We start from the raw sequence: 27,841 nt of genomic DNA on the forward strand, positions 1-27,841 counted from the left end.
TAACAATAATTTTTAATTTAAACATCTGTCCCAGTTGCATTTCTTGGAGGCCTCAGCCACCAACATCTGAGAAATGAAGCACACAGATGGCTTAGGTTTAGCCTTTGGGGTAACTCCCTGAGGTACTTAGTCACCTTCTGAATCAGAGTAAGTATATTTACTTTAGTTGTTACAATTCAAGACAACTTAGCTTAAAAGCCATCTTATTTTATAGATTAAAGGCACAAAATCCAAGTAACAAATACGAGATGATGTTTTTACATTAAGTAAGAACCTTTTCTTACCTGACCTGTGAAGAAATTGATTGTGATCCAAGTACCTGTACACGCACATGACTGACACAGACTTTAAAATAATTCTTACCTTGAACTCTGTGTGGTATGTTCTGAAAATGTCTGTTCCACTGTCTTTAAAGTTTTAATAATGTGCACTTACTGTTCTTGGATTTTGTCCATACATTCACTTGTAAGCACTTGCAGTAACAAGTGCAGATTTCTACCAATGATCTCCTGTGCTTACAAAACATCAAAACTCAAGCCTCATTCTTTCAGATATTGGAACCTTGGGAGATTTTTCAAATGCTTCAAAGTCAGTGTTAAAAATGCATAGCATCTTCATATCCAAACATTTTAACAAAACATATGTCTGATTCAAAAATATGAAATTTATTACACTAAATGGAAACTTAATGAACTAATAAACTATGATTGTTTTCTTAAAAAATAAGAACTACAGGAAGCTGTTGAAGAGGTGCTGCCAACCCTGAAAAAGGATGGTGTGTCTGTCTATTACGTAAGCAGAACTTCCAACACAGACGGGGTGGACTCATTACTGGACAAAGTAGATGAAGTGTCGACCGAGCCTATCCCAGAGTCATGGAGGTCCCAAGTCACGTTTTCTACTCCTGCCCTATACATTTATACTTCTGGAACCACAGGTAAAAAATAAAGAGGGAATTCTCAAGGACATGGACTTAACTGAAGGAGTTAAATGTTGGCTTGGACTTTTAGACATTCACTTTCTTTAGCAAAACTTATCAGATAACTCATACTTCAAGGAATTTAGCTCTTTGCCCGTGGGAACTGATCTTATTTCATCACATATGATCTCATTTGCTTTTGTCCTGGCTTTGCGTGCCACACACCCCACCCCCATTTGCTGTAGAACAGATAAAGAAAAAAACAAGAACTATAAAAATAGTTGAGATGATAAATAAAATTTGGCCCCATGGGTTGTTAGAAATTTTTAATGCTTGGCATATTTTGGTTATTTTATATCCAGATCCATATATGATATGTAATCGATATAAATGGGGCATACCAGAGGACAGCTATGGGGTAATATTTATATAGGTGTTTGCAGTTCCCCAAGCCTTACTGACTTGGTGCTCTGAATGTAGAATGAACCTACTGAGCCCTAAAATGCTGTTATGTCATCAGACCTAGGATGCCTTCAACTGTGCACTATTTTTTATAAACTATTAAAAGAAAACATTGCCAGTTACTCGCTATTTGGAATAGCAATATTCAGAGTCATATGGGGCAGGCATTCTTCTCTGTGCTTTAGACAGTTATTCATACAACTCTCCCACTCCCCCGAGGGGATACTGTTACTTCCATTTTACAGATTCTGAAACAGATAAAGAGATTACAGGCTTTGGGGCTGGAGACATGGCTCAGTGGTTAAGAGCACTGGCTGTTCTTGCAGAGGACTCAGGTTTGATTCCCAGCACCCATATGATGGCTAATAACCATCTGTAACTCCAGTTCCAGGAGATCCAAAGCCCTCTTCTTACCTCTGCAGGTATTGCACAACATAGGTGCACTTATACACATGCAGGCAATACACTCATACACATAAAAATAAAAATAATAAAATATTTTTAAAGAGATTACAGGCTTCCCAAGACAAGAAGTAGAAGTATTCAGGCTCATAAAACGCCAGGCTCATAAAAACACCTCCTGGCTTATGCATGTAATAGATATTCAGAGTCTGCCCACAAAAGGCCAGGGAAAGCGTGACCAAAATATAATAACATGGAGCGTGGGGGATATATTGAAAAGAGGGCAGGAAGCCAGCCCACCATGCTGATAGTGATGATCATTTTTATTATTGTTAGGAAATTGAATATGAGCCTTTTATCTCCTTTGATTAAGTTTTTAATTTAAGCAGGTAATACAGTCATACCTTCTCTTTGCTAAATGATCAAATATTATAGAGAAGGCTAAAGGTTCTATGGAGACTGTTATCTCTACACCAGCCAACAGGAACTCTCTGCTTCGCCCTGACAAGCCCTAGTAGCATCTGCTACAGCAGTCGCTAGACCTCAGTTTAACATGATCACGGACCCCCATCCCACACTGTCACTTTTACTGAATATTTCCTTTAAGTAAATGACAGGGAGCTTGGGGTGGCATAGTAAAGCCTATGCCTGTAGTGTAATGTAATTTTTTATTTATCAAAAGTTATATCAGCATGCCAACAGAAAGGTTGAAGACGTAAGAGACCAGCTGATCCCATTGCACGTAGACACTGCCTTAATTTGTGGGATTTCGACCTGCATTTCATAATAGAATGGTAAAATTAAACTGTATGGAACTTCTTTACAAATATGTTTTGGCAAGGAAATGGAAACCCATTTGCAGGATAAAATAGAAAACACTCCTGAAATTAATCCCACAATTTAATATTTATGTTTAACAGGAAGACAGTAGGATTAATGTCTATTTTGCTGTTTTTTTAACCTATGAATGAAATATTTGCATGTTACTCTTCTGGAAATTAACTAAAAGAATTCATTTATGAACTTAGCAAAGTGTTTTCCCTGATCCTCAAAGGAAGTCAGTGGCACAAATTTATGTAATTGTTACCAAATATTTATTCATTAATGTAAAATATTAAATTGGGAAAGTTCCATAAGTACTTCAAAGCACAAAGAAATACTCTTTTATATATATATAATTCAGAGCTTTCACTATTTACATGATTCTTTTCCATGGTAAATCCAATTGATTTATTGATGGTTTCTTCCATTTCTTGATGTTAATGTAAAATGGGCCATTATTATTAATGCAATGCCCTGGACCTCTGACAAAGGAAATGAGTTTTGAACTGTGTTTAGAATGATGGGTAATTAGCTGGCCATATGAAAGACTGTTATTATGAAAAATACCTGACCAGGGTGCTATCTGAGTATGCAGAGATTGACCCTCCTCTTCAGAAGGTGTGGTTTTCTACTCAGGGCTTAAACTCCAACTCAGCACCCTGAGAAGTGACTTCATGCCCCCTAAAACTAAATCAGTCTTCTATGAGAAGCAATATAAGCATACTTTTTAATGCAAAGTCTTTTTAAGTACATAAATTATGATTAAGAAAATGCATTTAGTTGGGCGTGGTGGCGCACGCCTTTAATCCCAGCACTTGGGAGGCAGAGGCAGGTGGATCTTTGTCTACATAGCCTGGTCTACATAGTGAGTTCCAGGACAGCTGGGGCTACAAGGAGACCCTGTCTCAAAAAGACAAAAAAAAAATGCATTTAGTCTAATGTACTAAGTCTACAGTGAGATACTGTTTTTCACTTTTCAGTTGACAAAAACCCAGTGAGGGAGTGTGTATGCGGCAAGGCTGGAGGGTGTCTGTGTTAAGGCTGTGAGGGTGGAGGGTGTCTGTGACAAGGCTGTGAGGAACTGGGACTCTTATTTTCCTGGCAGGGGAGTGAATGGGGATTCCCCCTGAGAACTGGCAAATGTGATGCTTATGTTCCTAGATTACAAAGACATGCTTTTTGACGTGTAGCATCATTCATAGTGTGAATTACCATGTGAACAACGTTATTCACTGTGGCATCCTTGGAAATAGCCACAATCAATACTATGGTATATGAATAAATCATAGTATCATCATGATAACGAATGCAAAGCAGCTGATAAAGGAAATAAATGGATGAATAAGTGAGGGAGTCTATAAACATAGTTGGATCTCCAAGAAAAAAGTTCACAAGTACATATTTTAAAATTGAAATGGCAAATATGTATAATTACAAAGAAATATGTATAATTTCAAAGATTGAATGAATGGGCTATACAGTCTCTGAATCGTGGCTTTCTCATCTGTGGATTAAGAATCCAATTCTATTTATCTCTTAAATTTATTATGAAAAATTAAATGCAATTTTTGAAAATCTCTTACCAAGTAGTGAGGCCAAAGCAGAAATTCAGTCTCTTCAAATTACAAGTATGCCAACTGCCTATCTCAGAACTCAGCAAACTGTGCCTTGAGAGCCTCCAGAACAAGATCCATTATGTGTGTGCTTGGCTGCTGTCAGCACACTAGCAGAGCAGGGTCAGTACAATGACCATATGATACCACAGAACACCAAACATTTACTCTCTGGTGCTTTTGAAGAAAAAAAAATAATGTACAGACTTGTGGTTTGCTCATCCCTGCCCTCGTGCAGTCTGCTCAGCACAGGGTGAGGAAGCTGTGCATGCCAGATCCCCATCCCACGCTATGAATGGCCAATCTTAGCTCACTGCTCCCATCTCTTGTGTCTTTGCCAAGGTCTCCCAAAGGCTGCAACCATCAATCATCATCGCCTGTGGTATGGGACAGGCCTTGCTTTGGCAAGTGGGATTAAGGCAAATGACATCATCTACACCACGCTGCCCTTGTATCACAGTGCTGCGCTTATGATTGGCTTGCACGGATGTATCCTGACCGGTAAGCTCTGTCCTCTGCTACACAGCATCAGAAGTTGATCCATTCATGTCTGCTCATCAGGTAAAACAAACCTGGCCACTTTCCTGTCTGCCAGAGGAAAGACAGGAGAGTTTATTTATTTCTCTTTACATTTTCTTATGCTTGTTTCAGTGATATAATGCCATAACTGTTTAGTGTGTTGAGGGAGAAATTCACTTAAAATAACTCATGGTTTTGCCCAAGTTAAGACACTAGATTGTTAGATTCCATAAAAAATTCTCCTGCTTCACAAATCTGCATGTCTCTCTCCATCAGCACCTGATGAAAGCTTCACCTCCAGCCATCCTTGTCCTTTTCCTCTTTATCTTTCTTACCTTCACAACTCCTCAGCTTCAGACAGAATATCTGGCTTGCTGTCTCTTCTTTCCTTCTCCAGTATTACTGTTCAAATGGGAGCTGGCATCCTGTCTCCCTTATGGAGAATCTATGCCACTTTTACACATTGAAGGTTTAGATCCATATCCCCTCCTTCCAGGAAACGATCTCTGATTCTCTCACTGAGCTAAATTATGTGACTTTTCCTCCATATGACATTTTATTTTGAATAAGCATTTAAAATACACGTGTGTGTGTATATATAGCATATATGTTAACATATATATGTATGCATACATATATGTATATTACAGACTGAATGTTTGTGCCATCCAGTCCCAAATAATTCACATGTTGAAACTTTGAACCATAATGTGATAATATTAGACGGCAAGGCTGGAGATGGAGAGGTGGCTCAGCAGTTAAGAGCACTGGCTACTCTTGCAGAGGACCCGGGTTCGATTCTTAACACCCATATGTTGGCTAACAGCTGTTCATAACCCCAGTTCCAGGAGAATCCAATGCCCTCTTCTGACCTCCATGGGCATTACATGACATGGATGCACTTACACACATACAAGCAATACACATAAAATAATAAATATATATGCATATACATGTATATATATATATATATAGGAAAGAAGGCAGGGCCTTTGGAAGCATTAGGTCAAGTGTACAGAGCTTTTGTACATCGGACTAGTGCCATTATAAGAAGATACAATAGAAAGCAGAGACTCTCTGTTCTCCCTCATAGAAGGACATGGGATGGTGATGCTTACTCCCAGACCAAAAAGAGTGACCTTACCAGACAGTGGCTTGCTGGTAGCTTAATTTAGAACTTCACAGCCTCTGAAACTGGAAAAAGGCATTATTTGTTGCATAAGCCATCTTGTCTATGATCACTTTTTTAAAGATTTATTTTTAATTGTGTATGTGCATGTGTGTACTAGTACTGGAGCCCATAGAGGCCAGAGGTGTTGAATCCTCTGGATCTAGAATTATAGGTGGTTGTTAGCCACCTGACATGGGTGCTAGGACTTGAACTCAGGTCCTCTGAAAGGGCAATACATGCTCTTAACTGTTGAGCCATTTCCCCAGGACCTATGATCACTTTTTTTGGTCTTTTTGAGACAGTCTCCCTGTAGTCCCAGCTGGCCTAGAACTCTATGTAGACCAGGCTGACCTCAAACTCACAGAGATCCACCTGCCTCTGCCTCCCAAGTTCTGGTATTAAAGGCGTGTGCCACCACGCCTGGCATGATCATTTTTTGTAGCAGCCTGAACTAAGATTGATGGTCCAAGCCTCTACTTCTATCCTTCGTCTTCTGACTCATCAACTATGAAATACTTAGCTCAGCATCAGTAATACCCTTCCATGACTGGGTCTGGACATACGACTGGATCTTGAAAAGCAGAGTGACTATGAGGCTCCAAGACACAAATCAATCCCTTCAGCACCATAAATACATGCTAAAGAGAAAAATGGTTTTGAACACCTCTTTTAAAACAGTGGTCTTTGGTATATTTAGGAGTAAAAAAATGAATAACATGAAAAAAAGTATGAGTTTACTATTGCCACTGTAACAAATTACCACAAGCTTAGTGGCTTCTGACACTTTATTTTCTCACTGTTCTGGAAGTCAGAAGCCCCAAATCCAAGATGTCTCTAGCAGGGCTGCATTCCTTCTGGATGCTGAGGAAGAGGATCCATGTTCTGCACTTTTCCAGGTTTAGAAGCTGCCTGAATACCTGGATTCATGATCCCTGTTTTTCTCTTCAAAGACACCCTACAACCCTTAGTTTCTACCAGCTTATCTCCTTCCACCTTTATTCTGCACCCCCTTTGAGGACCCTTATGATTACCTTGGGCACAAAATAGTCCGAGAAAAATCTTCCCATCTCCAGACCATAACCTAAGCACTTGCAATCGCATACCTTGCCATACAAGGTGATATATTCATAGGTTCTCTCTCTCTCTCTCTCTCTCTCTCTCTCTCTCTCTCTCTCCAACATTAGTCCTCCATGCATTCTTGCTCTCCTTCTTCCTCTCCTCCAGCCCATAAGGCACCAAAAAAAAAAAGCTTGACTTTTTCATTTTTTTCATTAAGCATAATAAATACTCAACACTTGTTTGTGGATGAATTAAAGTCCCTATCTTCCAAACAGTGAAAGCTGTAACTGGAGCGGTTGTCATTAGCATCCCTTCACTGGTGCCTCCTGTGCCTTTTCCATAGGTGCTACCATTGCTTTGCGGAGCAAATTTTCAGCCAGCCAGTTTTGGGATGACTGCAGAAAATACAACGTCACTGCCATTCAGTATATCGGTGAATTGCTTCGGTATTTATGCAACACACCGCAGGTAACACTGCTCAGGTTTTCATATCTTTTTGAAATTGGTAATATAGGAGTTCAGATGCTTGACATCATGCTGGGTCTTCTGCTGCCTCATCTCTGTCAGCTTTCAGTTTAGATGACTGTTGTCTGTTGTAATCAAGTGCCTGATAGCACAGCTCCTGGAAGGGCCTTCCCAGATGGCAGTGACTGTTAAGTCTTATGGTGATTATTCTCTGCCGCATTACACGTTTCCATCTTCCACTTCATACAACCTCCTTGACCCTCTCTGCTTCTGAAAAGCCACTGTCAACCCCACTTCACAGGATAGGTCATATGTTTAAAAAAACCTATTTGAGTCACTCCAGAAAAAGCCATTTGTCTGCCTCGTGTGTCTGTGTGTGTGTGTGTGTGTGTGTGTGTGTGTGTGTGTGTGTGTGTGTGTGTGTTGCAGGAGGTGTCACCATGCCTCCCATCTTCCCTGAGCAGTAACTTTTTTGTTTTGGTTGGGTCTTTTTGAGACAGGGTCTCCCTGTAGCCCCAGCTGGCCTAGAACTCACTGTGTAGACGAGGCGGTCCTCAATCTCACAGAGATCCGCCTACCTCTGCCTCCCAAGTACTGGGATTAAAGGTGTGTGCCACCGTGTCTGGCTTATAACTTTTTAAAAAGATTATTTATGTGTATGAGTGTTTTGCCTGCATGTGTATAAAACGTACTATATGCGTGCAGTGCCTGCAGAGGCCAGAACAGACTGACAGATCCCCTGCAGCTGGAGTTACTGATGGTTTGTAAGCTGACATGTAGATGCTGGGAATTGAACCCAGGTCCTCTGCAAGAGCAGCTGGTGTTCTTAACTGCTGAGCCATCGTTCCAGCCCTGGCTATAACTTAATAGTGAGGATCATGCTTTGTCTCCTTGTTCTCCCTTACACCAAAGACATTTAGGAAACTTTTACTTAATGTTTAATGAATATCTATTTCTGGCTTTGAAACAAACCACCCAAGTCTGTTTCAAGGTAACTCTAAGGGTTTTAGATCTACCCTGTTTGAGGATAGCCAGCTATCTTGATGGGGTTGTTCAAATGAGCTCCTCCTGCCCAATCCCTTGCCCCTCATCAGGCATCTGGTAGCTGCCTTGTGCCAGGTCAGGGATTTTCAGCAGTGGCACTGCTGCTGTTTGAGGCCTAGTCCTTCTTTGCTATGGACCTAGTCCATGTCAGGTAGGATGTTCAGCAGCTTCCTTGACCTTGATCCCCAGGATGTTAATAGTAACCTCCCCTTCAGACAGCTGACCATAATTACAATGTCTCCAGACATTACACATGTCCCCAGGCAGGGGCAAGCAAATTTTATCCTATTTGAGAACCACTGAATAGAAGTACGATCATCACATTTTAATTCCTTTAAACTATTCAATACACATAAATCAATGGATCACTGAGTTGATTAATTGCTATTAATAAGCACCAGTCTGTTCAACCAGATACCAGATTCTGTATTGTAGAAAAAGTAGAAAAGGCCCTTCTCTAAGTTCCCTCTCTTCTCCCATCATTCACCCTCTGCCCAGATGCCAGCTCGAGGTCCCTCCTACCAATAACGGAACATACCCACCCCAACTCTCCATCCTGTTACTACATCTTATGGTACTTACCACACCTGACATAGTACTGGTCCATGTGATTATTGTCTGTCTTCTCCATTAATGAAATTCCATATCAACAAAGACTCTGTTCACTGTCAGATCCCCAGAATGGAGATTAGTAACTGGCACATCACAGGCATCAACACATTTTGCTGAACAAACCTCTAAATTCTTTCCTGAAAAAAAAAATGTGTATTTGAGTTGAAGGAAGTAACATTTTTCTTCCAAAATGTTCAGGTTTAGCATATTTTATAATTTTTAGAAAATTCAACAGCTTTTTTTGAAGTTTATTAGCTATCAACTGAAGTAGAACCTTTTCCACAGCAGTATTTTTTCATGTTACTATTCTACCTGGTCCTAAACATTACATATCTGACTATTAAAACTCAGAAATTCATGGCCAGGTGGGGTGGCATACACTTTCATTCACAGCACTTGGGAGGCGGAGCAGGCAGATCTCTGTGAGATCAAGGCCAGCCTGGTCTACATAATGAGTTCCAGGACAGCTGGGGCTACAGAGAGACCCTGTCCCCCAAAAAAAGAAAGGCAGAAATTCCTATAGGTGTCTTTTATTTGGCTTTTCTCTCTATAGTATAGGCACCCTCTTGTCAGTTAGAAGTCTCCGGGGGATAACATGTTTATTCTATTGGTTTTAAAAGGCGCCTCCTTTAGACTGAGGTAAATAAACATGTTTTTGTGTTAATATCTTCAAGTGTGCACATACACACATGCACACATTTACATCTTTTCTCTTTTTTCTTAATATTATCTCAAATGCTGAGAAACAATGATGGTTTGATAGGGATTTACACTACCAAAATATTGTATGCTCTGAGGTATAATCTGTGCATGGTTCCTAATCAAGAACTGGGTCTGAGTTACTGTTGGTTTTCTCTCAGTGCTGATTGTCTAAAAATCACTTGTAAGAATTACAAGAAATGAACCAAGTTATCTAAAGAAAAACCTTTAATTAAGAAATTTTTTAAATCATAGTTTATTATTGCAACCCAGGTTCTACACATTTAGAGGGAGCTTTAAAAGGGCTGTTATTAGCTAGGTGTGGTTGTGCACGCCTTTAATCCTGGAGGCAGAGGCAGTCAGTTCTCTGTGAATTCGAAGCCAGCCTGGTGTCCATAGCGAATCCAGTTCAGCTGTGGCTACAGAGAAACCCTGTCTCAAAAAGACCAAAAAAAATTGTATTGGTGGCAGCAGTGCACACACACACACACACACACACACACACACGCACGCACGCAAAAATAAATAAAATAAGATTATATTGAAAGAGCTTCTCAAAAAAGAATGGGTAAAAACTAGAACTGGTATTGCAAGCTCTGGATCATTATAGTCAGGAACCTCCTCACACTTTGAACCCCTGAGAAAAGGCAGTCCTTACAAGGGATGACACCATCAACAGCCCAAGTACTGAATATCAAAGGTCCTGGGCATCCAAACCAAATGGCTCCTCTCAAGCTGGCATGGCTCATCAGGAGGCCCTAACACCAGTGCTCAGAGGTGGAGGCTGATATGGCTCTCTCTCCTCTTCTTAAGCATATTCATGGCTCTTCTAGTAGAGCAGAAGACATGGAAGAGTGTCCCTAGGAATAGCTCTTCAGGATTGTGGCTCGGATCTGGCTACCGGTAAAGTAGTGCATAAGAGCAAGGGCTCTGGGGGCTGGAGAGATGGCTCAGTGGTTAAGAGCACTGACTGCTCTTGCAGAGGACCTGGGTTCGCTTCCCAGCACCCACATGGCGGCTACAAACCGTCCTTAACTCCAGTTCCAGGGGAATATGATGCCCTCTTCTGACCTCTTCGACATTGCATGACATGGGTGCACTCACATACATGCAGGCAGTACACTCATGCACATGAAGTAATAAAAATACCAAATAAAATATTTTTTAAAAAGAGCAAGGGCTCTGGAGGCAGCAGGCCTGCACCATGACCACCTCCCAAAACGTCAGCTCTCCAACAACCAACAGGGGGTATCCTACTGCTTGTCCTCATGTAAAGTCTACAAATACAAAACAAGATTATATACACAAAGCACATAGCACAGTACCTGCCACTTAATAAATGTGCAACACATTGTGGTCATTACTGCCATTATGGTTACATACTGTGCCTCCTAGGATGCAGCTCACAGGAGCTAGTTCATACATAGTCATTGAATGAATCAGTGAAAATCTGCCCCATGTACACAGAAGAAATACGAGATCTTCTCTTACTACATGTGTCCATGTATCTCTCTCATCTGAGCTTGAATGAGGCGTAGGAGAGTAAAACTATGGGCATGCATGGCTTTTAGAGCTGTAGAACTGAATCCTCCTTCCCTATCTTATCTGTCTTCCCCTTTAATATTTGGCCTTGTCTTGCAGAGCACTTATTTCTAATGAAAAATCACTCTGGTTCATTTGTTACAATGTGAAGTTGGCCAGCTCCCATTTTGTTGCTGTAGTTGCCTAAAAACAATGTGAACATGTCAAACCACAGCTAAAGAGCCTCATGTGGAAGGATAGTGTGAGAAATGGCATTTTGAGATAGGGTTGGGACTGCAGAAGGGGGGCCTGACTGGAAGGAGAAAGGCCTCTTGGATAGATCAGGCAGCTGGAGCTCCTTGTGCACAGCACGGTAGGTGTTAAGAGCATGGAGCATGGCCTTAGGAGTTTCCAAAGATAATGAAGACCTTTTACCTCTTGGAAATCACCCCAAAACAAGGAAGCTAAGCAGAAGACACACAAGCTCCATAATCTAAAAAGCTAAGAAACCTTGAACTACACAGATCAGAAATCTGAAAGGTAAACAGTAAAACCTGAGACAGGTACCATGATTAAATTTAATACTACCAGTGAGGGAGAGATGGTATGGTGACTTCAGAATTCTTTTTTTTTTTAAGAAACAAAAGGTCCCACCTCTAGATGAAGAGTTACAGGCAATCAATGGCTGCTGAGGGAGGCAGAATCAGCTTTCTCCAGGGACAGAGCTCTGACAGGTTATCTGAGTGATCAGCCCTAAACACATATACATACGAGCAACATTAAATGGACTCAGTAAGTTGTGTTAAAAAAAAGAGATCAGGAAATTGAAGGGAACATGGGAGGAGTTGGAGGGGGAGAAGGAGGGATTGTCTTGGACAGAATGGACTATAAGCAGCGCACTCAATGTCATTCAACTAAGAATTCTCACCATAATATTTATTAGGCTTGTTCAGGGTATAAGTTGAAAATTCTTGCTCATTCATTCCTGAACAGATTTCAAAGAGACGTTGTATATGTCTTCCCCCACCCCCCTATCCCTCCAACTTCATGTTTTTTTTTTTTTTTTTTTACTTACTAACCCATTGGACCAGTGCCTTCAGAATTTGAAGTAAAAGTTATTGCTCATATAGAATTCTATACCCATCTGTATTATCAATCAGTTGCATAGTAGGAATATGTTCAAGCTATTTTGGAGTAAATGTGATAAACTGAGAGATTGCAATATAAGCACTTAGGTTTGAAATGTGGAGAGAAGAAACAGTAAGAGTTAGAAGTGTCCACCTCTAAGGGCAAATGTTCAGGACAGAAAAGTAGAATGAACAGTATTCTCACTCAAAAGCCCTTTTAGTGCTATTTGATTCTCTCTCTCTCTCTCTCTCTCTCTCTCTCTCTCTCTCTTTCTCTCTCGTTCTCGTTTTTATGTAACGTAAGCCAAACCTTTCTCTTCCTGCTTTCTCTCTCTCTCTCTCTCTCTCTCTCTCTCTCTCTCTCTCTCTCTCTCTCTCTCCCCTTTTATTTTTATTTATCTTAGATACAGTCTCATACATCCCAGGCTGGCCTCTGGCCTCAAAGTCTCTAAGTAACTGGAGGATCACCTTGAACTTCTGATCCTCCTGCCTCTAAGAAGAGTGCTAACCTCAGCCACATAGATTTGGATTTGATTCTTAGAGCAACTATTTTACTATCATTGTGATCCTGGGCTCATTGCTATAAGCTTCTGAAAGTTGTGTTTCCTTAATTGTAATACAAGACAAATACTTCATGACCTGTCTCATTCTGGTAGTTTTTAGAAACTTAAGTAAAATAATACAGGGAAAATGCTGGCACATAGATGAGCCTTCAATAAAAGTACTCTACTGACTTGAATATCCTGATTCCCTACATTCCCCCCCACCCCCAGGATGCCTTGACCTCTCACCTTTTGTTAGTAACTGAAGCCCAGGGTGGACTTAAGTTCCCCAGGTATGTTTGGGCTCAGCTCTTATGTAAAATACAAGGTTTTGATCCTTGAGAAAGAAGATGACCTACAAGACAATTCCTTGGGGAACTGGCTTGGATGATAAAGGACCATGTGTGTCCCCAGGAGCTTGAGTCACATTCCACCCACAGTTACTGGTAAGCAAAAGTCAGGCATCTCAGAAGGGTCCAGGAGACCATTTGTGTCCAGAAACATTTCCAGCCCAGAACCTTAATCCCTTCTGCTAGTGCAGTAAGATCCCTCAGCTGTACAGTGGAAACTGAGCCTATGGTGTTATGATTATAAACCCAGCTACCTGCCATGCACAGGTGTCAGCTGCACCTGTGAGGCTGGCCAACATCCCACATACCTGCATCCTTAACACTGCCCTTGTGCCAATGCCCCAGCCCACTAGCTGCTGAACAGGGAAACCAAAGGTTTCCTGGTGGAGGTTATATGTTTTACTGCAGAGATTATGCTATATGCAAAACACAGGCCCAGGCCCTGCAGAGGATTCAGAGATAAGTTTGTCCTCCAAGTGGGATACATCTAATGAGGGAAAGAGATGCTCTATTAGACAAGAAGTGAACTGAGTGTGTGGGAGGAGAACCGAGTGCTGGCTGCATAGGAACAAGTAAGGCTTCAGGTTTAGCCAGATCAATTGGTTGTTGTTACGTGAAATGAGTGCTTTTCAAATATTAGGACATTTTATCCTCAGAGTGACAGTGAGAGATAGCAGGATGGGAGCTCTCTGCAAATCTTACTGAGAAGAATAACCCTCTGGGGGATAGGGGAACCCTATAATTCAATAGAATAATAGAGAGTGACTGGTAATCAGCACACCAGGATAACAGCATAAGCTGAAACTGACCCTAGCAAATAGACACTGGATCTGCCTCCTAGCAGGTACTTGGTAAACACAGTCAGCAACCTGTGAACCTATGGAGCTGATGAAGAGATTAGATTCCTACACAACCTGCTTATGCAGGTTCAAAATCCCTTCTTGAGCAACTCTCCTAAGCACCCTCAATAAAAAAAAGCCATGAGGACCCTGGCCACTTAGACCACTCGAGGGGCCCAACTTCATCTGTCCACCTCTCTGGCCAGAACTCCACAATGAGCTTCACCACCTAAATTTTGATAAATTACACTACTTAAAAGTGAAATCATATTTACTGTTTCCCTGGCTTATCACTCCTTCTCCATGGAACCAATTCAAAGTTTATCTTGGTTTGGCTTCTAGTTGCCAAAGTCCTTTCCCCTTAGAGAGAACCAGCAGCCTCGCTCCTGGAGCAGCTCTTTTAAAAGTATAGGATGTAGGGGCTGGAGAGATGGCTCAGCAATTAAGAACACTGACTGTTCTTGCAGAAGACCCAGGTTCAAATCCCAGCACCCACATGGCAGCTAATAACTGTCTCTAACTCCAATTCCAGGGGATCTGACAACCTCTTCTGTCCTCCCCAGGTATTGTACGACACGGGTACACTTACCTACATGCAGGCAATACATGCATACACATAAAGTAAAAATATTAAATACAATTTTTAAAGTATAGGAAATAATGAAGAAAACTGTACATGGTAGCTCTCACTTGTAATCGCAGCACTTGGGAGGCTGAGGCTGTGGATTGCTCCAAGTTTAAAGCCAGCCCGAACCTCAGAGTAAGTTCCAGGTCAGCCTGGGCTACAGAGTGAGACCCTATCTCAGAAAAGAGGAAGAAGAAGAGGAGGAGGAGGTTGGGGGGGTGAGGAGGAAGAGGAGGGGGAGGGAGAGGGGGAGGAAATTATCTGATATCAGCATTTGCTGTTTGAGCCAATAAATTAGCGTTTGATGTGACTGGAAAATTCTTGTTATCTGGCACAGCTACACTATTCCATTCTGTTTTCTGTTCAAATAAAGACCACAAAATAGCACAATTTACAAGTGAACAGTCAACAATTATCCTTCTTTAGTGACCTATCTTTCCACTAGGCTGTGATCCCCTAGAGAGAATACTTTGCCTTATAAATTACATTAAAACTACTATTGGTTTGCATATCCTGTAGGGATCACATGAAGAGTTATGAGTGAATTGACGAGGTGGCCTGGTCCACTCAACACCTCTTACTGTTACTGGATCTCTCTTTCGTCCTTACACACAAAAGAGTTTTTCCTTTATGATTTTTGTTTTTGGAGGAGCATCTTCCTCTCAGGTCACCTGTGCAACTGGAAGCCAGTTTCTTCCTTCTTGTCCCTTCTCATCCGTCTGGGACAGTTCATTGACTTGGTTCGGCTGTAACTGGTCTTGTGACTGTTAGGAATAGGAGTTGAAAGAGGTGCAGGTAGGGAAAAAAGGCACCAACCTCAACAATACAAATTGACTTTTATCACTACTGACCAGCAGGAGTCTGTAGTAGCCACAGCATCCAAACAGCAGAGGAGCTTAAGTATGTTTGTGTATGTACACAGAATCATGGGAGCTGGGTAAAGGATTTAGGGCCCCTCGTTAGGGTCTTGGGAGAACTTGTTTACAGAGCAGAAACCACTTTATGGTTTGGGTTTATGGGAGGTTTGGACAGACTTGTTTGTAGAGCAAGAATTACTTTATGATTGGGCTTTTTTAATTGGGGGGGGGGTCTCCCTTTATTCCAGACCCTGAAGAGAAATAGATGGGGGATGAGGTCATCATATATCAGTCCATCTGCTTCCTACTGAGGGGAGTCCTTGGGAGGAAGGGGGCTTCAGGATCTGTTAGAAGAGTCCTCTGATGGAGCCCATCTGCTTCCTACTGAGGGGAGTCCTTGGGAGGAAGGCAGCTTCAGGATCTGTTAGAAGAGTCCTCTGATGGAGCATAGTCTTGATTTGGTCCTAGGTGGCTACTTGGGCAGTCGTATGGGCTGTTTCAGGCATGCAATTCTGTAAAAATCTTTGAAGACAGTTGCTTAAGTATAGTGCAGTGGTTTAGAGCAATATTGGGCTTGTTTCTCTTGGCTGCAGGTAGATACTGCAGTGTTGAATAGGACCAAGATTTGAAGTCTTACATCTAAGCAGCATTTTTTTATCATTAGTGAGGAATAATTGTCTAAATAACATTTTATATAAACTTAAGCCTAATGTCTGGGAAATGCAATCCCTTGGACTCCTAAAGAAACATACCAATCACTTTATCTTTGGTTATACTTTCCCATTGAGTTTTTAAAACCATGTAGTTGGCCCAAATCAATTTCTTTTTACTCTCAATGTCAGTTAAGGATCTGGTCCTCAAAGTTCACTTGAGCTTTGAGAGGAGCCTCTGACTGCCATGGCCTCCCTGAACAAAAGGACTGATGACTCATCACAATTCTAGGACATTTTGAGATGCCCGATAGTCCCCTGGGACTTTAGTTGACCTTGGAGGACAAGGGGCAAAAAATTGTTCCCTTAAGTTCCTCTGACCAGATTAGTATAGACCTCCAAGTATGGTTATTAGACACCCAAGAAGGTTAGGAACAGTGGGTTGGTACTTTTAATTGCTGTGCAATATGTAGATAAAGCTTTAACAAAAACCCAAACATTCTTAAATAAACTTTGACTGAACATATGCTTTGTTCCTTAAGCCTGCCTTTATAATTGTTAACAAAGCAACTGAACTTTGACTTTAGAATTTTTTTTAATTTTAATTTTAGTTTTTTTCTTAATTTTATGTGTAAGCGTGTATTGCCTGTATGTAGGTAAGTGCACCCGTGTCGTGCAGTGCCTACGGAGGTCAGAAGAGGCTGTCGGATCCCCTGGGACTGGAGTTATGGACAGTTGTTAGCTGCCATGTGGGTGCTGGGATTCAAACCCAGGTCTTCTATAAGAACAATCAGTGTTCTTAACAGCTGAGCCATCTCTCCAGCCCCAACTTTAGAAATTTTAAGATTATTACATCTCATCTTTTATTTTCCAGTGGACTTAGGTACATAAAGGGCTTCCCAGAGAATGTGGCAAGGATGGAATCTTTAACATTGTAAATTCCCATGAGAAACTGAGCTTTTATGGTCTAAGTCAGAGAAAGAAGGGATCTAACATCACAGGTCAAGTAGACACAGCTCAGGAGAAAGAATTAGAAGAGTCCTCATAGGTCTGTCTCAAATGAAGACTATTCTTCTGCAAACAAAAGCAGCCCCCTTTCTTCCTCAGCCCCCATATCCTGATTTAGAGTCTTTCAGAAGGAAGGCGGGGTTCACATCACATACCTATAGACAAGAAATCAGCTGGTCAGGATCCAAACCAACCTCACAGAAACTACTGTTTCCTTCTGGACTGTACCCATCTGGTACAGGGAAGCAAAACCAACTCCTCTTGAGCCAAGTCATCTTGTTAGGGGCAAAAGAAAGTACCCTGTATCCTAATGATAACCAGAGCACATTCCACAAATTTCCTACTGTTTGTTGTTGAACAGAAGGAAAAAAATATCCCATAGTACAGAGAAACCCAAAAGACCTTTTCCGGCAGCTACAGGTAACCCCAATGCTTGTCAGTATCCACCCAACCTGAGGCTGTAACTGGGTGTGCAGTACAAACCAGAGGAGCAGACTGAAAGTTTCTGGCTGCAATAGCAATTATTGTGACAACAGTTCTGTATTTCTGCAGTACCTGAATACCAGGAGCACAGTGATTGCTTTCAGCAACCCAATCTATTTCTTAGCCCCACTTTTTGCTGATGCCTGTAGAGAGGAACAGTCAAGTTATCTTTTGTTCTAGCTACAAAGAAGGTCACAGTAACTGGAAGCCTTATCCAAGGCTATTCTACTGTCTCTCAATTTGGTATGCTAGGCATGTACCTGCCTGCAGTCCAAACATTTAAAGCACTTTTCCATTATTTAATTTGGCATTTATTTATTTAATTGGTCATTTTTTAAATATTTTATTTATTTATTTTTATTTTATGTGTATGAGTGTTAGGCCTGCCATGTGTGTAAGTGCACCCGTGTCATGCAATGCCCTCAGAGGTGAGAAGAAGGCATTGGATTTCTCAGGAACTGGAGTTACAGACGGTTGTTAGCCACCATGTGGGTGCTGGGAATCAAACCTTGGTCTTCTGTAAGAGCAGTCAGTGCTCTTAACTGCTGAGACATCTCTCCAGCCCCTTAGTTGGTCAGTTTTTAATATACCACTCAGCCCTTCATCACTTGCACAAATGGTTCTCATCTTTTCTATTCTGGAAACATCCATCCATCTTAATCTTCATAAGTCTTTCTTTACTAAAATAACTACATTTACCATATACAAGTATACATGGAGGGAAGGAGAGGTCTGGAGGTTACAGACATAAGTCTTTCTTTACTTAAATAACTACATTTTCATATCCTTTTAACATATTTTTTTACCTTTCCACTTATTTAGGAAATAATATCATGAGACATAATAACATTAACAAACAAATTTACTTCCTGGGGATGCTGAGTAATCAGTGTTTACCCCTTTTCTAAGGTTTTAGTATCAAACCAATGCTTGATTACATTAAAGCTCACCAATGAGTTTATTGAGCTTACTTACAGAGCATGGGTGAGGGGTGATTGACAGGAACTTGGGCAACTTGAGAGCAGTTGCACTAGAAAGTCTTTATCCAGCGTGGATGTTGACTTCCCCATAACCTCATGGTCATGCTCCCTCTTCTTTACCATGGTAAGTGTATAACCAATATAAATATGAAATCAAAGTAAGGGCAATTCTCAGCATAAATTAAATATGTTGAAAATTAAGGGAATTAGTAAATAGGTATAAGCTCTCAGAATGTTCAAATTCAGTCTGCTTCCTCTCCCATTACCACAGAAACCAAATGACCGTGATCACAAAGTGAGACTAGCGCTCGGAAACGGCTTGCGAGGAGATGTGTGGAGAGAGTTTATCAAGAGATTTGGGGACATTCACATCTATGAGTTCTACGCTTCCACTGAAGGCAATATCGGATTTATGAATTACCCAAGAAAAGTCGGTGCCGTTGGAAGAGCAAACTACATACAAAGAGTTAAGTGCTCTGGAGACTGAGTCCACAGCCCCTGGTTCTCAGAGCAGAGGTCTTCAAAGCAGTGTGATGATGTAGCATCAGATTCGGGTCCCATCTGCATCACTAAGAAAAATTTTGCTCTTTCTCTGGGACAATGGTCTTGAAAAGGTCCTCTCCACTTCTGTTAATAACAGCTCATTACTCTTACCACCTGCGACCTCCAGACCTCTCCCTCCCTCCATGTATACTTGTGTATGGTAAAAAAAAAAAAAAAAAAAAAAAAAAAAATGAAGGTTGCCGTTTCTGTAAGTTTATTATATGCTGTGAAATACAGTATCCCTTTAATTAAGCTGTGCATGAAAATTACATGGGACTTTCCTTATGTATATAGGTGTAGATTCCCAGCCTCCTGGGCTTTGGATTCATTTATTCTGATGTGGGACCCTGATGATTTTTAAAAGCTAAGCAGGGTTAAGAGCAACTATCTAGACCTTCAAGAGAACTGGGATGGTCTGGTCAGCATTTGTCTTCTGATAACTCCGACAGAAAGACATCTCTTTTTTCCATTTTCACTCTTACTTGTTTGACTGCCTGGGGACGTGGACAGTCTATTTGTTTTCTTGGTAGTCAGTCAGTCTTCTTGACAATAAACCACAATACAAAGTTCTGGGAATAACCCACAGATGCTGAGCCTCCATTGGCCTGTGCAGTCACTGCTGTCATCACCCCTCTGAGCACGCATCTTACCTGGCTGGGAAATAGCCACACCAGAGCTCCTAGGCGGCTTTTATACCCTAGGACTGGCCAACGTAGTAGAGAGAACAGTAGTCCATATGCAAAAGTGCTGCTGTGATGAGGCTGGAGAGGTGGCTTAGCAGTTGAGCACTAAAAAATCCATTAATAGAATAAACAAGCCATGGCATCTTTATACAATGGAAAATTAGATCACAATTAAAATGAACACTAAGACTGAGAGGAAGCCAAGAAGAGGAGCATGAACATAGTTTGTGTGAGGCCCCTGGTGCCATCGACATGCAAAAAAAAAAATTAAAAACCACTTTTTAATTGGGAAAAAAAAACACTGACATTCAATGTGGATGGATATTCACAGACATATTAAGTGAAAGAAGGCGCAAAGGCCTACATGACTTCACTAGTTTGAGGGTTTAAAATTAATTGGTGGTGATAAAAGTCAGAATGGTGGGGCTGGAGAAATGGCTCAGTTATTAAGAGCACTGGCTGCTCTTGCAGAGGACCCAGGTTCAGTTCTCAGCACCCACATGGCGACTAACAACCATCTGTAACTCCAGTCCCAGAGGATCTGATACGCTTTTCTGACCTGGCCTCCAAGGGCATTGCACCACCTGGGTATCCTCGATGACACCAGTACCCTTACAAACAGGCAGGCAATACACTCATTCACATGAAATAAAAATAAATAAATAGGCCAGGCATGGTGGTGCACGCCTTTAATCCCAGTACTCAGGAGGCAGAGGCAGGTGGATCTCTGTGAGTTCTAGGCCAGCCTGGTCTACATAGCAAGTTCCAGGCCAGCTGGGGCTACAGAGAGACCTGTCTCAAAAAGACCAAGTAATTAATTAATTAATTAATTAATTAAAATTAGTAATTTTTTTTCAAGTCAGAATGGTAGTTAACTTCACAGAAAGAAACATTTTAGATAAAATAAAAATGTTTTACATCTGGATCTGGGTGATAATTAAAATTGCAAAATTCCACCCATGCACTGTTGGGAAAGTCACAGGATCTATATTTGAGTGTGGACTTTCCAATGCAGCTGTAAATGGGAGGGGGCACTCTTCTGTAAATAAACCCCTACCCTATGCTCTGTTAGCAAGCCCAGTAAACTTACTAGAATTTTCCAAAAAAGAACAGAGCTAATGGAAATCTTCATTATTCCACCAAAGTTGACCCATTTTAGCAAATCTTTTGGTCTTTGATTTCTTATTACTATTTCCACCCCCTTAAGCCTCAGGTTATTTCTGGAAAGATATGTAAAAAATTTCTACCCACACTATATAGGAAGCTATGTGTGCTTTTTATAATATAAAAATACATTAAAAAATGTGAATTTGTACTCAAATAACATTTTTAATTTTGGTAGAAAGTTGTAACTTACGAGCTGATTAAATATGATGTGGAGAAGGATGAGCCTGTCCGTGACGCAAATGGATATTGCATCAAGGTTCCCAAAGGTACAGTGGACTTTTTGTTCAATTAACTGTGCCTTTTGCCTTGATTAAATGACTTTTAAGAACTAACATTATTGCCACATGCTATTAGAGCCAGGGGGGCAAGAGGTTGATTGAAGTACTTTCAAAAATAGTTGCATAAATTACAAAAGGTGCTAACTTACCATTGCATTTAACTCCAGTTTTAAAGCTTTTAACGTAGCAGCTTCTTATTTGTACGGTATTTAGTAGACGGAGTGTACAACCATTGCTGCGAAGCTATAGCTTTAGGTGAACTTTAGGCTTTAACCTCTATGCATTTGTCTAATTATGTGTAGAAATTATCCAGTAAAAGATAAACAATGAAGTCATCACAACCAGGTGGCTGTGTAGAGTAATGCTTAGGAGATGTACGTATGTGATGTATAGTGTACACACGCAGTCTGTATTCATGGCTTTTCTTCTTGCTATGACCAAACACCTGACACAAAGTGCCTTAAGGGAGATGAGGGTCATTTGGGCTTATAGTTCATCTTGCTGGTAGAGGGCATGGCGGCAGCACTGTTGAGCATCATGCTGGTGAGGGTGTGGTTGCAGGACTGTGAGAGGTGCACAGTGCGTACCCCATTAGAAAGCAGAGCATGGAAAGAAAGTGGAACACTCCAGTGAGGCTTCTCCACCACCTAAAGGTCCCACAACCTTCCAAAACTGTATTACCAGCTGGAGACCAAGTGTTCCAACACATGAGCCTGTGGGGAGCATTTATTTCACTTTTAAACCAGAGCATGAGCTATATGCATATGTGTGTAATGACACTTCCTGCAGCCAGCTCACTACCAGTGGGCTATCCAGCATCAGTTTTAAAATACTAACAAGCCTGCTTACCTCTAACACAAAAATAACAATTTACTTTTTTCTGACCTAGGTGAGGTTGGACTCCTGATTTGCAAAATCACACAACTTACACCATTTAATGGCTATGCTGGAGGAAAGTCTCAGACAGAGAAGAAAAAACTAAGAGATGTTTTTAAGAAGGGGGACCTCTATTTCAACAGTGGAGATCTCTTAATGATTGATCATGAAGATTTCATCTATTTTCACGACAGAGTTGGCGATACATTCCGGTTGGTTTCTCTGAATTATTGAGCCCAAAACAAACACATGCACAATTTGGCTTATTCCTAAGTTGGGATCGGTTTCCACTTTGGGTGTGCCGCCTCATTTCCTCCTGTCTCTTAGCCGGTTCACCTCCTGTACTCCCAAGAACAGAGGTGGAGTGATGAAACGTCCCTCAACACACAGCTGCTGTGCTTAAGCAACATCAAATGAGAAGGCAGGAGACTTCTGTCTGCCTCTCTTGCCCTGCATTTTTGGTGGCCACTCAGGATTGTCAGGGATTTCCACACTATTTCTAGTTGTATAGCTTTTTGTTTTTAAATTAAATCAAGTGCAAATTAATGTGGAGTTGCTCTGATTGAAGAGGTGAGAGGTGGCGAGACCTTATGCATCTCTCTTCTTTCCGTCCTCTATTTCCAACCAACTAGTTTCCCAGAGAGCCCCCGGGCTAGCATAAAAAAAGCGTGAAAGTCATTCTTGAAAGTGATGACAATGAATTTCTAACAGTAGCCCTGTCCTCTAGCTTCATGGCGTAGGCTTCGTTCCTGTGTAAATTCCCTGACGATAGGCAGGACCTAGCACAGTACCTGATACACACGACTACTTTTTAAAGTATTTTGCTTATTACATTTTATTATTTTATGTGTATGAGTATATTTCCTGTGCACCTGTGTTGTGCCAAGCCCACAGAAGTCAGACGAGGAGGTCAAATTACCCTGGAACTGGAGTTACAGGCAGTTGTTGGCTGCCATGTGGGTGCTGGGAATTGAACCCGGGTCCTCTGCAAGAGCAGCCAGTTTGCTTAACTGCTGAACCATCTCTCCAGCCCCACATGATTGCCTTTTGAGTGAATTAATGAGGACTGGATATTGTCTGACTGCAGTAGAAAGATTAAGGCTGAATGAGAACCAATGAGCTCCCAGACTCACCCTAACCCTGGCCAGCAGTGCTATTGAGGCAGGTAGCCATCTTCTCTTTAATATTATTACCTTACGATAAAAACAAATCTTGTCTGCAAGATACCATAAGATAATCATTCTTGACCTCAGTTCTTTTCATTCATTTCATGAGAATGCTTATTCTCTCCCTGACTCAGGGAATTTTATACCACCCACATGTTATTAAGATACTTCTGGGAGCTGGGGAGACAGCTCATTCAATAAAGTACATGCCTTGTAAGCATGAGGACCTCAGTTCAATCTCCAGAACCTGAATTATTAAAAAGCTGGGCATGCCAGGCATGGTGGCGCATACCTTTAATCTCATCACTTAGGAGACAGAAGCAGGTGGATCTCTGTGAGATTGAGGCTGGCCTATTTGGTCTGTATAGTGAGTTCCAGGCCAGCTGGGGGCACAGGGAGACCCTGTCTCAAAACAAACACAAAAAGGCTGGTTATGATGGTACATGTTTGTAATCCCAGCACTTGGGAGACAGGAACAGCTATATCCCTGTGAGCTCCAGGCTGGAGAGAGCCTGTGTTTAGAAAAAGGGGGGCAGCACCTGAGGAACAATACTCTAGGTTGCTCTCGGACCTCCACACACATGTGTACATACATGCATATGCACACATGAACATGTGCAAAAAGATACCTTTGTGAGATCTAAAGATTTTTTTTTGTAAGACAAAATTTAATTATTTTTTCTTTTTGTGAGACAGGATCTTCACTGCATAGTCCTGGCTGGCTTGGAATTCTCCAATTCTCTGTGTAGACCAGGCTGGTCTCAAACTCACCTTACTTCTACCTCCAGAGGGCTGGTATTAAGAAATGTGTGCCAACACACCTGACCTATAAGTTTTAATTCTTACATAAAAAAGTATATCATCTGGCTGGGCTTTAACATTACAAAAAGTATAATTATTCCTTTTTTAAAAAAATATTATTTTATGTGTATGAATTGCCTGCATGTGTCATGCAGTGCCCAAGGAGGTCAGAATAGGGCATCGGATCCCCTGGACCTGGAGTTATGGATGGTTGTTAGCCATTGTGTGGGTGCTGGGAATTGAATCTGGGTCCTCTGCAAGAGCACTCAGTGCTTTTAACTGCTGAGCCATCTCTCCAGCCCCAATTTTTCCTTTTTAATTAAAATCTTGTTATAAGAACTTGAGATACAACTGTGAAATTCTTCGAGATAGTTCACTAATTGAATTAAATAACAAGATAGTGAATGAGAAGAATGAGCAGCATAAACACAGCAAAAAGAAGTTGAGGGTCATTTCTGATTGCCGGTGACTTTCCTGGCCAGATGAATTTCACATTAGAACACCGTTCTGTCTGTTGTGTTTCATGTGATAAGACTGAAATCCCACATTTTGTTGTGCCTTTTTTGCCTCCAACAGAATGCCATAATTTAGTTGGGGAGCCACCCCACTGAGGTCTGAAAAACACTGGCCAGAAGCAACAGTGGCCTCCACTAACCCTGCCTCTTTCTCCCAGGTGGAAAGGAGAAAACGTGGCCACCACCGAAGTCGCTGACATAGTAGGACTGGCTGATTTTGTCCAGGAAGTGAATGTGTATGGAGTGCCTGTGCCAGGTAGGTACAAGATCTTACGAATCTGGGTCTGACCCATGCTGTAGCTGAACAGAACCGTAGCAGCTCTGTTCAGGGTGTGGTTGCTTTCTCCTACCAGCTGGAGCTTGAAACAGCGCTGTCAGCCACAAGGGATTCGGACTTTCTGTCCACTCTGTTGGTTTTCCTCTGTGGTTCAGCTGCTGCTTAACTGAGAGTTCTCAAACAAGGGAAGTCTAGTTGCTCGGGGTCCCATGCTCTGGCACTCCTTGAGAAAAGATGTGTCAGGCTCATGATCTGGGAAATGGTGCATCCCCCGCTGAACTAGGAGGTCAAGTCCAAGCAGTGATAGGTGCTGGAAGGGAAACTGGGAGGGAGCTGGTTTTGTTCTGCCTGTTCTTTTCAAGTGGGCTCCTGAGACCAGCCCTCCCCTGAGTTTCAGAACCATCAGACTGGTGCTGCGGGTAAATAACTGCTTCTACTGGCAGAGAGGGGAGAGTCCTGGCCCCAGCACCTGCTATTTCAGCTCCCCTAAAATTGAGGCCAGTACTGGCCTTGCGATTGAAATTGTCAGAACTAATTTATTTTAGTTTCATAAGTACCGAACATATTTATCAAACCTGCAGATGAGGGTTGTCATAAGAATGAATCATTTCAATTATGGATATTAGAGAGAATTAAAGCCTCCCAATCTATGTCCAGATGTAAGCTGCTAGGTTCTTATTATTATTGCCCCCCCCCCCAAGAATCATTTGTATTCTCGTGCTTTCTTCAAGGCAGAAATGAAAAAGCCCCTTCTTCCTGAGCTATGACAGTGTCATATGACCTAGTCAGGTCTGTTTATTTGGGTTTTTCAAGTTGTTTTTGTTTTGCAACTGTATATTATGCAGAGCATATTCTCCCCCACCTGCCCTTTCTTCACCCCTCCCCCACTCCATTTTTCCCCTAGGTCCCCTACTTTCATGTCATATGTACATACATGATTTTATATATCTATATAAAATCCAGGAACCACAAATGAAAGAAAACATAATATTTGCCTTTTTTTTTTAAGTCTTTTTGAGACAGGGTCTCCCTGTAGCCCCAGCTGTCCTGGAACTCACTATGTAGACCAGGCTGCCCTTAAACTCACAGAGATTTGCCTGCCTCTGCCTCCCAAGTGCTGGGATTAAAGGCATGTGCAACCATGCCGGCAAATATTTGCCTTTTTAAGATGGGCTTAGTTCACTTAGTATAATTATCTCCAGTTGTGTCCATTTTCCTGCAAATGATGTAACTTTGGTCCTCTTGATGACTGAAAAACTTCCATTGTGTATGTATGTGCCACGTTTCTTTATGACCTAGATTGAATACCTAGAGTGGCTCCATTACTTAGCTGTTCTAAATAGTGTGAACATGAATGTGCCAGTGTCTCTGCAACATGCTGACTTGGAATCCTCTGAATGAATACCCAGGAGGGAAGAGAGGGGCTATATGACAGGCACTGACTTCCACAGTAACTGGACTGCTTTGCATTCCTACCAGGTACAGGGTGGGATTTTTCCTGCCTGTTTCTCTATGATTCTATGACAGTAACATGATGGAAAGTATAACAAAATCTCAGGCAAGTTCAGAAGGAAGTCTCATTTGGTCTGGAATAGAATGCACCAGACCCTCAGCTGAGGTGACACAAGTGTGCAGGTCATGCTTGTCAGCCATGACACAATAGGTTCTTGTAGACCCCTCTTAGAATGCTCTGTGTGCTTCTAGGTGCTGTAATAGTTAGAGCTTTTAAAGTAGCTGAGAGACTCTGGAAAATGCAACGAAAGCCAAGTATTCCTCAGAACAGCAGTATCAGTGTCACCAATGAACTTGCTAAAATGGAATTTCTCAGGGCCACCCAGGCCTGCTGAGCACGTAGGCCAAGGAAGCTGTACTTTTTTAAGCCCTCTAGTGATTCTTTAAAATGCTGAAGTCTGCTCTGCTTCCCTGGGCCTGAAAGACCCACTGCAGGCCTCTCTCCTACCCGCAGGCCTCTCTCCAAGGTAAGTCCATCACTCCCTCCACGCCTTGACTCCCCCAGCCTCATTCACCCTCCCATCTCCCCCACGAAGTTTGGGCCCTGCCCCATTCCTTGTCTTGGGGCCCCAGACACCTGGGGAACCAATACTGCTTCCAGATCATTTTCATCCAGACCAACATAGTCCCTTCTCTGGGCCCCAGGAGCAGTGCTCCTGGGCCTGGACATGCCCTCACCTCTCTCTGCTTCCCTGGGCCTGCACTACCCGCCATCCTCTTTCTGGGACATGGGGGCTAACATTTCCTCTTCCTGATCCTTTGCATCCAGACCAACCCAGCTCCTCAATGCAGTCCCCAGGAGTCCTTGGGGCCTCTTCTTGCCCTCATCTGCCTTTGCATCTCTGGGTGGCACGGCCACCAGCTGCCCTCGTCCAGCATCTTTCCTGGGCCAGGCTCCCAGGCCAGTCCAACTCCCAAATTCCTGAGGCAAAAATCGTTCCTGGAGGGATCCAGACCTTAGAAGAAAGCCTGAAAACATCTGACCCTCATCTGAATTGGGCTTCTGTGGGAACGCCTGAACACAAAAGCAATCCAGCCACTCTAATATAAGATCAAAAGAGAGAACCGGAACCTTAGACGAACCAGCTTTTCATGCCCAAAAAGTAAACCACAAAGACACATAAAGTTCACAAAAAGAAGTAGACCGAAGCTTGAAGGCCTGCGTCTCACACAAGAATCAGAAACTACAAAAGAAATTCACATGTCAAAATCACAGAGAAAAAATAATAACATGAAAAACCAAAATAACATATT

At 41.9% G+C, this 27,841-nt stretch overlaps 1 protein-coding gene across 1 annotated transcript in view; it reads left to right on the top strand.

Moving 5' to 3' along the window:
* The window catches only part of Slc27a2 (solute carrier family 27 member 2), a 54,071-nt gene that overhangs the window by 16,042 nt on the left and 10,188 nt on the right, over positions 1-27,841 (top strand). The window contains exons 2-8 of the mRNA XM_008831798.2: positions 728-937; positions 4,561-4,719; positions 7,311-7,435; positions 19,041-19,235; positions 21,338-21,428; positions 22,330-22,528; positions 24,957-25,054. Coding sequence (XP_008830020.1) covers positions 728-937; positions 4,561-4,719; positions 7,311-7,435; positions 19,041-19,235; positions 21,338-21,428; positions 22,330-22,528; positions 24,957-25,054 — 1,077 coding nt within the window. The remainder of the gene's footprint in view (positions 1-727; positions 938-4,560; positions 4,720-7,310; positions 7,436-19,040; positions 19,236-21,337; positions 21,429-22,329; positions 22,529-24,956; positions 25,055-27,841) is intronic.

Source organism: Nannospalax galili, unplaced genomic scaffold (assembly GCF_000622305.1).
Source record: "Nannospalax galili isolate Female #2095 unplaced genomic scaffold, S.galili_v1.0 scaffold735, whole genome shotgun sequence".
NCBI classification, from domain to species: Eukaryota; Metazoa; Chordata; class Mammalia; order Rodentia; family Spalacidae; genus Nannospalax; species Nannospalax galili.